This window comes from Scyliorhinus torazame, chromosome 21 (genome assembly GCF_047496885.1).
Source record: "Scyliorhinus torazame isolate Kashiwa2021f chromosome 21, sScyTor2.1, whole genome shotgun sequence".
NCBI lineage: Eukaryota > Metazoa > Chordata > Chondrichthyes > Carcharhiniformes > Scyliorhinidae > Scyliorhinus > Scyliorhinus torazame.
The window spans coordinates 114,291,070-114,305,028 of NC_092727.1; the positions used below are offsets into that span (position 1 = coordinate 114,291,070).

Consider the following 13,959-nt stretch of genomic DNA (forward strand, 5'->3'; position numbering starts at 1 on the left):
CTGCAGGCCATGGCCCAGTCTCTGCAGGCCATGGCCCAGTCTCTGCAGGCCATGGCCCAGTCTCTGCAGGCCATGGCCCAGTCTCTGCAGGCCATGGCCCAGTCTCTGCAGGCCATGGCCCAGTCTCTGCAGGCCATGGCCCAGTCTCTGCAGGCCATGGCCCAGTCTCTGCAGGCCATGGCCCAGTCTCTGCAGGCCATGGCCCAGTCTCTGCAGGCCATGGCCCAGTCTCTGCAGGCCATGGCCCAGTCTCTGCAGGCCATGGCCCAGTCTCTGCAGGCCATGGCCCAGTCTCTGCAGGCCATGGCCCAGTCTCTGCAGGCCATGGCCCAGTCTCTGCAGGCCATGGCCCAGTCTCTGCAGGCCATGGCCCAGTCTCTGCAGGCCATGGCCCAGTCTCTGCAGGCCATGGCCCAGTCTCTGCAGGCCATGGCCCAGTCTCTGCAGGCCATGGCCCAGTCTCTGCAGGCCATGGCCCAGTCTCTGCAGGCCATGGCCCAGTCTCTGCAGGCCATGGCCCAGTCTCTGCAGGCCATGGCCCAGTCTCTGCAGGCCATGGCTCAGTCTCTGCAGGCCATGGCTCAGTCTCTGCAGGCCATGGCCCAGTCTCAGCAGGCCATCGCTGAGGGCATCGGCGCCATTGCACATGTGCGAGCCGGCGTCGCACAGTCACAGACAGGGTTTGCCAACCCCCTGAGCTCCATGGCTGCAAACCTGCAGACCCCTGTCGATACCAGCACGGGCCTCCAGAACTGGAAGCACCAGATGTCGGGGGGGGGGGCGTCGGATGGCCAGTCCGTTCGCATCCCCCACCTATGTAGTGGCCTGGGGGCCATCAGGCACCCCGAGGGAGGAGGAGGTGCTGGGGCCCGTTCCGGGTCCCATTGTAGGGGAGGTCCCGGAACACCTCAACACCTCGGGCTCCCCCCCCTTCCGTCCCAGGTGCATCGGGTGGGCAACGGGCAGGACAGGCTGGCAGCTCGCCATCCCAGTCGCCCGGGCCGCAGCCTAGCCCATCTAGGCCAGGACACCCCAGGAAACGGCCGCCAAAGGGATCCCGTGTCAGAGGGCATGAATCGTAGGAGTCCACCTCCAGTTCTGCTGTACCGTCTGGGGAACCACCTAGACGTAGTCAAAGGGCCCGTACGGCCAAACAATTCGACACTGAGTAAGTTGGCACGGGTGCAGGGCACAGATGAGTTTTAGGGGCTAGGGCACGTGCATGAACTCCTTTCGTTATTAAAGTCAATGTTACACCTACAGAAGCTGCCTTTGTGCTCTGTCCAAAGCGTGCGGGGGTGTCGTGTACGTTGAGCGCGTTGAGCGCAAGTGTGTGTGTGTGTGAGGGGTGGTCTTACCTCAGCCTCAGGTGAGTCTGCCCCCTTCCCCCTGGGCCGCCATCAACATCCCCCTAGGCAGAGGACGGGACCGTGCGCTGCAGTGTCACAGCCGCATGCAGGGATGGTGGTACTGTGGCCATGGGTCAGACATCGTCCAACGATGTGGAGCCAGGAGCTCATCGCAGAGCGGGTTGTCATCATCCTCCATGGCCTGCAATAGACACGCGTCCACCGGCAACTGTGTGAGCCCGGCCGTTGTGCCGCAGGTGGATCGGCAATGGGGGGGTGGTGTGCATGCGGGTGGGGTGGGTGGAGTTGGGGAGGGGGGTGAGGGTGCTGGGTGGGCGGATGGGTGGGGGGTGTGGGTGGTCGGGTGTTGCCATGGTGTGCGGTCTGTGGCCATACTACCCGATTCCCACGCCCATCTAGTCAGTGAAGCGGGCGTCTATCAGCCTGTCCCGTGCCCGCTGGCCCAGCCGGTAACGGTGGATAGCCACCCGCCCATGTCCAGCCCGTCTGCCCTGACCATTGCTCCCATCCCCCTCATCTGGGAGGACTGCGCCTCTTCCTGCTGCTCCTCCACTCCGCTGTCCACTGCCTGCGGCACATCGCCCCTCTGCTGGGCTATATTGTGCAGGACGCAGCACACTACAATGATGCGGCCGACTCTATCTGACCGATACTGGAGGGCGCCCCCAGAGAAGTCCAGGCACCTGAAACGCATCTTCAGCACGCCAAAGCACCTCTCTATCACTCCCCTTGTCACTACATGGGCATCATTGTAGCGGTTCTCCGCCTCATTGCGTGGCCTCCGTATAGGCGTCATCAGCCACGATCACAATGGGTATCCCCTGTCGCCCAGCAACCAGCCCCTCAGCCGGGGATGGCGTCCCTCGTACATGCCGGGGATGTATGACCGCGACAACACGTATGAGTCGTGTACACTGCCCGGGTAACGGGCGCAGACGTGCAGGATCATCATGCGCTGGTCGCAGACCACCTGTATGTTAATCGAATAGGTCCCCTTCCTATTGGTGAACACGGCCCCGTTATCTGCAAGTGGCTGCACGGCGACGTGTATCCCATCAATCGCGCCCTGGACCATGGGGAACCCGGCCACGGCAGAGAAGCCCACGGCCCGGGCATCTTGGCTGGCCCGGTCCACAGGGAAGCGGATGTAGCATTGCGCAATGGCATATAGGGCGTCTGTCACTGCCCGGATGCACCGGTGCACCGATGTCTGCGATATGCTGGACAGGTCCCCACTCGGTGCCTGGAATGACCCCGTTGCATAAAAGTTCAGGGCCACCGTAACCTTGACTGACACGGGGTGACAGGTGTGCCAGCAGGTGGCAGATGTGTGCCACGGTTTCCCGGCTCATCCGGAGTCTCCACCTGCATTCCCGGTCCGTGAGGTCCTGGTACGACAGCCGGGGCAGGTACACACGGGGCGTCCTTGGGTGCGTCTGATGCCGTGGGGCCGTGACGTCCTCCTCCCCCTCCTCGTCCTGTCGGGCGGGTGTCCCTCCAGCCTGGTCGGCTGCCGCCTGCCCCTCTGCGGTAGCCTGCGCCATCTCTCTGGCACGCTCCTCCTCCTCATCCAGGGCAACATGGACATTAGCGGCTGCCGCCACGGCGGCCAACATCGCTGGCTGACCGGAAAACATGACGGCCTGTGGGTGGGGGGGGAACGACGACGATGATATGTCATCATTGCCCATACCCCCTCCTCCCCCCAGCCAGGTGGCATGGACTGCATGGGCCCGACTGTTGGAGGCTGGCACCTGGCCAGGTGGACCAACTCACTTGCCCTCGCATCCCCCCTCCCCGGCACGGACCCCGTCCCCCTCCCCGGCACGCACCTCCCCGTCCCCCTCCCCGGCACGCACCTCCCCGTCCCCCTTCCCGGCACGGACCCCCGACCGGCGCCGGTTCACCGATTCTGCGGGCCTCGAAAAGCGGCGGACTCTGGGAGTACGCCACGCCACCTGGGACCTACCTGGGGCCATTGCCAGAGGCCCGCTCAGCCATTTTTCGCCCACGACCAGCTGAAGCCACGATGGTGTGGAACTAATGTGCTCCAGCTGGTTGGATACTCATGTGGCGGCTGCGGACTCAGTCGGGGGCAGGCCAATCGGAGGGCGGGGATGCCTTATAGGTGGCTGGGGAATGCTTGTGCGGGGGTTGAGGGTCGGGCACGCGGCCGATTGGGGGGCGTCTCTTTTTTGGGTCTAGCTCCGCGGTCCGAGTCCACCATGGAGCACAGCATGGCCGCTGGAGGACGCCGCCGTGCGCATGCGCGGCCTACGACCTGGAAGTGCGGGGGGCCCATATCTGCAACAAAAGCTGTGAGATCTACTCCGGGTCCCTGCTAGCCCCCTGCAGGGCTGGGAATTCCTGTTCCTTTGATCCAAGTTTTCTTGGCGTAAAACTCTACCGTTTTGATGCCAGTGTGGGGACATAGTCCCAATTATGGAGAATCCAGCCCACTGTCTATTGTGGTCTCACACTAGAAATAATAATAAAAGTTGCAGATTGTTCCAAATATCCAACGCGTTCATTCCTCTTTTTTTTTCAGGGAAGGGAATCTGCTACCGCAGTCTGGTCCAGCTGTGTCTCGTAATGCTCTCTGAAGTGGCTTAATAAGCTACTCCTGATGGGCAGTAAATATGATCTCACATGTTTCACTTGTGCCCTGAGGTTTTCTTTGATAAAGAAATTTGCTATTCTCTTTTTTATGCAGCCAAAACATAATGACCTCGAGGAACTAATGTTGATTATTTCACTTACTATTAGACTTTTGGAGGAAACATTCAGAGAGGAAGTTGTATGAAGCAGCGGTCTTCTAATACTGGTGCACACTGAAACAGTGCTCTTGTACAGTTGATGTGCTGAAATTTGGATTTCTAGAATTTAAAATGCTGTCATGTGAGAGTACCTTTAAGAAATGGGTGTTTAAGAAATATACCTTTTAAGAAATGGGTGTTTATCAGTGATGTCAGAGTGTGGGTGGAGCTGGGCTGTCTGTCAGCTTTTAAATTTCATTTTAGGCTGTTTGCTGCAGGGTGTGTTTTAGTTTTGTTTTCAGTGTTGGAGCTGAAGCCAGACCAAGCAGATGTACTGCTGTTCTCTCTGCCATCAAAAGACTATCTCTTGATCATTTGGTGAATTCCGAATTATAAAATGTTCTCAGTAGTGAATGTAAGCCTAATGTGCTTCTGTTAAAAGGTGTTTCTTTTGTCTTCTAGATGTTGTTTGGGAAGTTATTAAGCATTACTTAAGTGTTGTATTCTTTGGGGGTTGTATTTGAATTAATGGTTGCTAAGATGTTCACTGTATGTTTTAAAAAGATTAACTTGAGTTCATAGAATAAACATTGTTTTGCTTTAAAAAATACTTTTCCATTTCTGCTGTACCACACCTGTAGAGTGGGCCGTGTGCTCCCCATACAACAATCTATTAAAAGTTGTGGGTGAGGTGAACTCCATGATACTTTGGGGTTATCTAAACCCTGGCCCATAACAGATGCAGTGTAGAAATAGTCCTGTTTTTGTGCTGTGTATGAGCCAGAAAATATCAAATGGGTTTTCCATTTTTGATGCAATAATGTTAAATCAAACAGCAATTTCATCACAAAAAATGAAAAATAAATTATCTTAAAAACTGTTTTTTCTTTACAGTGGAATTGTTACTTCCTATTTTTGCTCCGTAACACTTCAGCTGTATCACATGTGCTGTTTAAGACTCCAGTTCTGTAAAAGGAGGAATTTGTTTTACCGATTTTATTTTTGAGGGTTGTGTTTTATTTTTCTTCTGTTGACCACGCTCCTATTTATTGAGGTTGGATGATTTTAGCGTGTGGATAATCAGCCTGTTGATCTCCCAAAACGATCATGTCATTCTTGAACGTACTTTGGAATTTCCTTTGTTTGATCTTGCCTCCGACCTCGCACATAGCACTTTGATTTTTGTTTCTTTCTAAACCACAGGATGTCTTCGTCATAGCATTATGGTGAATCACAGCTGAGTAATTCTAAAGAGATCATTTTCTTCAATAAGTAATAAGATGTTGCAGTTACTGAATTACAAGTTTTGTATTTCAAAGATGGAACTGATTAGATTTTCTGCATAATTTGAAGGAGGAAAGTTGGAATTTCGATCTTGAGATACAAAAGAGGATGAGTTAGTGGGAAACTCCCAAATGATTAATGTTATACTTTTTAAAGTGTGATACTTGGCAGTTGGCCAGTGAATCTATCTGAATCTGTATATATTTTAATATTTTTACCTCTATTCACTCAATAGAAGAGTGTAAACTATAGATTGACTTGGATTGGCTATTTCCATGGGGTATACACCGCTTGTTACCTGGAAGTTAAAGTATGATGAAGTGTTTGTAATGCCACCCATCGGGGAAAACATTTCTGCCTTTGTTTTCCTTTCTTTCCTTCGGCATTGATGGGATTCTGCCCATTTCCATGGAGATCTACATCTTGGCTGAAATTCTCCGGCCGTTGGGATTCTCTTTTCCCGGTCTACCCCCGCCCGCGGGTTTCCCAGCGGCTTGGGGTGGCTTCAATGGGAAGTCACACTGACAAATGGCAAGAAGAGAAAAGGCTGCTTCCAGTGAATGGCACGCCGCCAAGAAACACGCAGTTGGGGGACCGGAGAATTCTGCACCTTGTGTTGGATAAGATACCGATTCCAAGAAACTTCACTTCAAAACACGCTTATCACTTTTTTGGGGATTTCAATTAATTTCAAGTGTAGGCATTTTTCAAAAAGATTGTAAAGTTAAGGGGAATTTACATCACTATGAGTAGGTAAATCTAAACATCATGGAAATAGATCTCAATGTACGTAAGCTGGGGAATTTACCTTTCTGACTTCAGAGGAGGTTGCTATTGATTCTAACCTACTAACATTATTTTTACATCTGACCCGATGACTACTTGTTTGGACAATTGTAGCTACTTTTAACTGGCGTTTGGAAATCTTTGATTATCATATTTTCTTTGTTATGTTTTTTGGTCCTTTGTTGCTGAAATTGCACGCTGGGCTGTACTGGTGTACTTTAATTGCATTTGAAGTTGATACTATTCAGTTATGTGAACAGCAAATTTGTTTATAAAAGCTGAACCTTGCCCCAGAAAAAGCCAGTAATGGAAAAGAAACACTGCCCAGAACATAATATCGGCTCATGTTTAGTAAAATTTGGGTAGCTGTTGTTGGATGAGTTTGTATCTTATATCTGTTGGTGCAATCTAAATTAATTCTCATTCTGATAATAGAATTGCCTTGGTGCAAATGTCATACCAGACATTCAGAAGTACAGTCATGATTTGTACCACAACTAGTTCTGCATTTACAATTGCAATTTCACCATAATAAGTATTATATAAAATAAACAATAAGTGATTTTTTGAAATGAGAACTTAATTACACGAGTGTCCTGTTCCAATTTCCCCCTGTCCTTTATCCCAATTCAGTCTAAGTCTGCAGTTAATTATGTCTCTGTCCAGAGCCACAGGAGACCCAACCAGCGAATCACAAAAAGTAGTGATACCTGATTAAAATTGTGGGTAGAAATTTGTAACAGGCAGTGGTGCAAAACAAGTAATATCGTAGCAACCATTTATTAAATGCAGGACCTGATACTTAGTAATTTTTATCTCCTGGGTCGAGATTGCAGCGTTGGGGCATTTCCTGGCACTACAAACCCGACCCTGGAGAAAGTCCCCCAGAAGTTGGAATTTTCATTCAGTGATAGCAGTGCTCTGTATTGGGCCAGGCAACCCTAGAACGAGTGCAGAGGCTGCTGGACTTGGACTGGGCAATGCACCAGCGCTTGGTCAAAGATTTTTTTAAAAGCATGAAAACAAAAACACCGCTCACACCTCCATGTTCCCATGTCAACTCACGCCATCTCATGCCATTAACCCACCCCAATACTCTTCATGCCAACCTATTTGACGCTACTCAACCCGATGGCCCTCATCCACCACCCTTTACCCCTACACCTACAATGCCACCTTGCCTAATATCCACCATGAGCAAACCTTGGGAACCATGCTGAGATTAAACAAAGTTTCATACTTTATTTTTCTGAAAAAACACTCGTTGGTAAAACACACATTACATTTGCACTCCTTCAACTACATGATTGCTCATATGAACAAACACCTCTTGAAAGGAATCCTCAAAGTTTTGACCTTCTCTTGCCAGGTGTAATCTGCACATGTGTTTCTCAATGATGAACAAAAATCAGACATGACTGCCATTTTATACCGATGGCTGATTAAATGCACTCAACATGGGACTGTTTCATTTCTGTTAAATCGCGCCTGATATTTTTTTTAAACTGAGGAATGTAAGGGGAGTGTTAAAACCAAAGCATAGCTCCACGTAAGGACCACAGAAGTAACCATTAATTTTGCTCTATGTAATGTTACTACAGTCCCAGAGGACCAAAGGCTGGTCTCCCCTTGAGAGCTGACTGGTGGTGATTTAACCTGAGGATGGTCACCGCTCAGGCAAGGCTGAGATGGCAGGGCCTTCATGAATAACCTCAATTGATGCGTGAATTGAACCTGCACTGTTGGTGTTGCTCTGCACCATGAACCAACTGTCCAGCCAACTAACCGACTCTCACTCTACTACAAGCATTGAGGTTAAAATGCAAGTTTAAAAATTAAGGTTCACGGATCTGAGTGATTCCAATTTATCTGTCCAATCATATAATTTCTGTATTTACACCGTATGCTGGTAAATTAATAAAATGTTATTTCTGATAATTTCATTAAATCCCACTTAATCTACAGAATTATTTGAATATAGAAATGTACGATTCATGCATTTCAAAGAAGTGATGTTGGTATTTTTGTTTGTTTGTTTGTTGTCATAAGTGGCTGTAATTCAGTTGGGACACTTCTTTTGATTTAAAGACCAAAAAAAACCACCAACCAAGTATATAATTCCCTCAAAAAACAGTTATGTGGAAATACCCCCAGCATGCGGTTCACAATACGGTTTGCAAAGTTACATAATCCTGAATTTTTGCAACATTACTGCATGAGCACCTCCCCAACTTCGTAATTTTAAATTCTGACCTAAAACCTTTGGACATTTTGTTGCTTTGGAAGGAGATGACTGTACCACTTGAGTTTCAGGAATTATTTTTTTAAATGGCCAGGAGTGCATAGTGCTAAATCTAAAAGCTAGTATTTTTTTAATGGTGTCTTTTACAGAGGTGCTTATGTATATATGTTCTCTTCAAGATGTTGTCAACATTATGCAATCTGTATGTTCTGAAAGGAGTTCTTCTTTTGCGACTGGCTTGATTTGTGAGAAAAGCTGTTAGTCATTTATGACAGATGGCAACTTATCAAATAATATTTATTTTCAGCTTTCTGTAATTTCCTCGCACAATGGCACAGTGGAATCAGTTACAGCAGTTGGATACAAGGTATCTGGAACAACTGCACCAACTTTACAGTGACAGCTTTCCCATGGAGCTGAGGCAGTTTCTGGCAGCTTGGATTGAGACACAGGATTGGTAAGTATGGCACTTGTTCAGAATTTAAGAACTATATAAGAGGTCCTCCTTAGACTGGTAGGGTGAATGGTGGAGTAGTTTCTTTGTTTTGTTTAGAACTCTTTGTTCTAATTTTGAGTTTTAAAAGTCAGGCATTCTAATTTCAGGCATCCTTGCCTTAGTTGGGGAACTGACAGAGCCATCTGACCTGTGCCTTTGGGCTCGAGAGAGAGAAAATTCACTGTGTTGTCAAATCTTGGTCCATGACCTGCTCTCCATTTCTAAGTGCACATTTAAGCATGACTGAGCACTAGGTTGGCCAACAACTTGAACGGTGCTGGGAAGCTATCAACCTAGATTTTGAAAATCCATTTTTTCTCCATCAAAATAAATCAATACCTTTCTTTGCTGGTTCCCATTAAGAAAATACTCTAGTTGAAAAGTATCTTTTTTAGTTGCAGCAGTGACAGCAATTTCCTCATCGTTTCTTTTGTTCTATATTCATAACTTCACTAGACATGCAGCAAAGAGCCCTATTTGTGTCTGTGTAGTTATGCCAGAACAGGAGCAACTCTGAGGAAATTAAAAGCCAGTTTCTTCAGGCAGCAATAAAAACAGAAAATTCTGGAAAAACTCAGCAGATCTGGCAGCATCTGTGGAGAGAGAAACCGAGTTAACGGGCTCAATTTTGCCATCCAGCGCCGATCTCATTGTGCCGGGAGAATTGCGGGAGAGGTCGAAATCAGTCTTTGCATTGGGCGCAAAATTGTACATCAGTCACCTGACCGGTGGTACCAGGGGTGACCTGGATCATACCTCACTGGGCATGCTATCGCTGGGCATGATCCAGATAATATTCAAATGAACCATTAAGCTCACTTAAAAATGCACCGCCTGTTCGAGGCCACATTGTCCTGGTGCCCAGGGGTCACATGTCGCATCGGTGTGGCCTCAGCCATATGCCAAATAGTACTGGTCTCCACAAACGGAGACAGGCTTGATGGCCACTCTGGGAGTCTGAGGCCATTGGAGCCCCCCGGGAAGGTGGGGCAGTACCCTGGCACCCAGAGTGCCAGGTTGGCAATGTCAAATGTTGGGGCCTGAGGATGGCCATGCCAATGAAAGAGGGGATGATGGGGGCTATGAAGGGTAGGGGGTGAAGGGGGTGGTATGAAAGGGCATTATAAAAGTTGGGGGGGTTGAAGTGAGGTGCGCCCTCAGCGAACCTATAGTGGGGTGCGTTCGCTTGGGGCAGTGGGGGCGGAGTGAAATGCCCGTGTTTGTGTGAGGAGGTCACATAGTCCATGGGTGGGGGATGTGGGGGACCCTCAAGCTCATTTAGAAGTTGGGACACCCTTTCAAAATGGCACCCGATCTCTGAATTACCCACTGCTGACCACTGAGAAACTCCCCAAACCCCCAAAAAACGACAAAGTGTGGGTGATCCAGGTCTGGATGCCACCCAAAAAACCAGCAGTAAACACCCTACCAAACACGCCCAAAATGACACTTTGGGCGCAATCCAGTGGCCATACTGCGCCTGAAAAGCAGCTCGCCGTGACATAACGTGGCCGATTAAAAAGCCAGGATACCCCGCTTCCGGGATCTACCTGGCTCGCAACACCTCGCAAGATCATGTTGTAATGTAAATCCTGCCCGTTGTGGGTGGGATGACCTTTTTGGAAAATCTGCATAGCAGAGCAAGACAGCTAGCCTGACTCCAATGTACAGATTCCCGAGGTACCTGAGGCTTTGGGATTCATCCCCTTTGGCTCGGAGACCTCGGGCGAGTTCTGCTCCGCACTGGTCCCCACAAATGGGAACCAGACAGGACAACGCTCTTGGGGGTATCCTAGGAGATTGGAGGCCCCCAGATTTTAGAACATAGAGTGCAGAAGGAAGCCATTCGGCCCATCGGGTCTGCACCGACCCACTTAAGCCCTCACTTCCACCCTATCCCCGTAACCCAATAACCCCTCCTAACCTTTTTGGTCACGAAGGGCAATTTATCATGGCCACCCACCTAACCTGCACGTCTTTGGACTGTGGGAGGAAACCGGAAGCAACTGGAGGAAACCCACTCAGACACTGGGAGAACGTGCAGACTCCGCACAGACAGTGACCCAGCAGTGAATCGAACCTGGGACCCTGGCGCTGTGAAGCCACAGTGCTAGCCACTTGTGCTACCGTGCTGCCAACATTCATGCCCTTTGGGCAGGGTGATACCCGGGCTTTGCTGATGCCACCTGGGCACCTGGCAGTGCCAGCCTGGCACCTGGCAGTGCTCATGACAGCTGGCATTCTTTGCACGTGATCGGGCCTGGGGTGCCCTGCATGAGTGTTGGAGGGCCGGGGGCCCTACTACAGTGCGTTTGGGCTGGGGTGGGGGTCACTTCAGGGACCTCGGAAATCGGTCCGCCATTTTAAAGTGGGTCTATGCGTGGCCTTGGCCACACGTTGCCCACTGAGGCCCCTTATACAATGTAAATTGCGTTGTATAGGCATGTGTTTCTCGGCAAAAAAGTCCCATAGCGAGCGCTGGTAAACACGCGACTAAATGTGCTCGCTATGGAACTTTGTTCCCAATTAGTTAAATTGAGCCCTATATTTCAAATCCATATGAATTTTCATCAGACTGTAGTAAGCTAATATATATATATATATATATATACATTTATATGAAGTACAAAGGCGATAACTAAAGTGGCTCATTTTTTCATGTACTTGTAAAGTAATTGGACAGCACGGTAGCACAGCTGCTTCAAAGCTCCAGGATCCCAGGTTCGATTCCCGGCTTGGGACACTGTCTGTGCGGAGTCTGCATGTTCTCCCCGCGTGTGCATAGGTTTCCTCTGGGTGCTCCGGTTTCCTCCCACAGTCCAAAGATGTGCAGGTTAGGTGGATTGACCATGATAAGTTGCCCTTAGTGTCCAAAAAGGTTAGGTTGGGTTACGTTGATAGGGTGGAGGTGTGGGATAAGTAGGGTGCACTTTCCAAGGGCCGGTGCAGACTCGATGGGCCGAATGGCCTCCTTCTGCACTGTAAACTCTATGATTCTATAAGTCATAGAATATATTCTGATTTCAGTTTTTATGTGTCCCTCTTTTAATCAATACACTTGCTTTGATTTCTTTTACATTTTGGGCACGATCTAACGGAAAGAGTTCCTCACCGCTATTTAACGACTCTGAGTCACATTTATGGGTCCTGGGGAGTTTCTCACCAGTTTAGCACACACGTAGAATTTTGTTCATCACTGGGGAGCTGAACTCCGAGCAGGCTGCATTTTGAAATGGTGCCCCGATCTCTATGTGAGCTTGTGGGTCCCCCACACCCCACATACATGGACATAACCCAACACCCCCCAATGGGGTCCCTGGTCGCCCACTCTTCAGGCACAATGTCCTCTTAAGGCCCCGCCCCTTCTTACCTGCCTTGCAGCCCTCCACCCTTCATACCACCCCCTCCACCCTCCTTTCATAGGCATGGCCCCCCATAGGCCCTGACCTTACGCAGTGCCACCCAGGCACGCTTGCACTGGCACCCTGGCAATGCTTCTGCCAGCTTGGCAGTGCTACCTGGGAATTTTGGCCGTGCCACAGTGCAGCCTGGCAGTGCCGAGGTGCCCGTGTTCAAGGGCCTACACTATCCCTGGCCACCCAGGGGCCTCCGATGGCCCGTGAGACCCCCGGGTGCTATTCCACCTGGTCCACATTTGTGTGGACCAGTACTGAATGGCGACCAGCTGCGGCCTCCCTGGGGAGGCCAGTAGATCCCCGGAGACCGGTAGATACCAGGTGAGCACGCCTAAGTAAGTTTAAACCCTGCATAGGCGCAAGCCGTTTGGTTATTCCATTTTGGGCAGGATTCTGATTTTGACGCCTCACAAGATCTGGGTAGATCTTGCGAGGCATAAAGCCTGCCGGGAAGCCTGCGGGAGGCCATCTACTGGCTGCGCTCTCGCTCGAGTGCAATGCAGCCGATAGATCGCGCCCCCTGTTTGCCATTATGCATGGTAATCTTTTTATAATGAAGCTACAAATGTGGCGACTGAGGTATAGATTCTAACATAGAAATCACTCTTTAACCTACTAGGGCATATGCTGCCAGCAAGGAATCACATGCTACACTCGTGTTCCATAATCTGTTGGGTGAGATTGATCAACAGTACAGCAGATTTCTCCAGGAATCCAATGTCCTATATCAACACAATTTGCGGAAGATTAAACAGTATCTGCAGGTATGTAGTTTACCATTGATAGATTGATGTGAGTCTTGATGTTTAAAAATGGAAAATCTAAATTATGGAGGCCCTGTACTTCCACTTGATTTGGAAAAAAACTGATGTATTTTAATTTTATGAGTGCTGTCTTACAGGTTTATTAAGTTTATTGAAGAAATATCAGTCCACATTTTAAATTTGGGGGTCCATTATAGAAAATGGAACTTTGAAACTTTAGACATGCAATTGTGTTCAAAATATTTGAGACCATTGAACGCTGTCAATGAAGGCCATGATCTGGAGATGCCGGTGTTGGACTGGGGTGAGCACAGTAAGAAGTCTTATAACACCAGGTTAAAGTCCAACAGGTTTGTTTTGAATCACTAGCTTTCAGAGCACTGCTCCTTCCTCAGGATTCACCTGAGGAAGGAGCAGTGCTCCGAAAACTAGTGATTCAAAACAAACCTGTTGGATTTTAACCTGGTGTTGTAAGACTTCTTACTCTCAATGAACATTGGTGAATTTTATAAATTCTGACTTTAATTTATTTGAAATGGGTGATGAGAGGTTAAGTTTGTATAACCTTGGATTCCTGAGATGTAGGTACCCGTCCTGAGCGTGCTCTTGCTTTAGCATAGGGCCAGTTATCTTTTAATGGCTTTACATGCTCACATTTATGGATTGCTCATGGAGGGAGAAGTATTAGTACTGGCTTCCAGCTGCTGCTTTTGTTTTCTGCTGATATTATCATCCCTTGGTGTGGCAGGTTTTCATATAAATGAAACTCTCTACTTTCGAAATTAGATATCCATCAGGCCCAAAAATGTGGCCACACTAATGAACAGCAAAAATGTGTTTTCCAA

General features: G+C 49.0%; 1 protein-coding gene across 1 annotated transcript in view; it reads left to right on the forward strand.

Annotated features, from left to right (window-relative positions):
* stat3 (signal transducer and activator of transcription 3 (acute-phase response factor)) overlaps window positions 1–13,959 on the forward strand; it is a 69,056-nt gene that overhangs the window by 20,837 nt on the left and 34,260 nt on the right. The window contains exons 3-4 of the mRNA XM_072487315.1: window positions 8,746–8,895; window positions 12,970–13,114. Coding sequence (XP_072343416.1) covers window positions 8,768–8,895; window positions 12,970–13,114 — 273 coding nt within the window. The 5' untranslated portion in view covers window positions 8,746–8,767. The remainder of the gene's footprint in view (window positions 1–8,745; window positions 8,896–12,969; window positions 13,115–13,959) is intronic.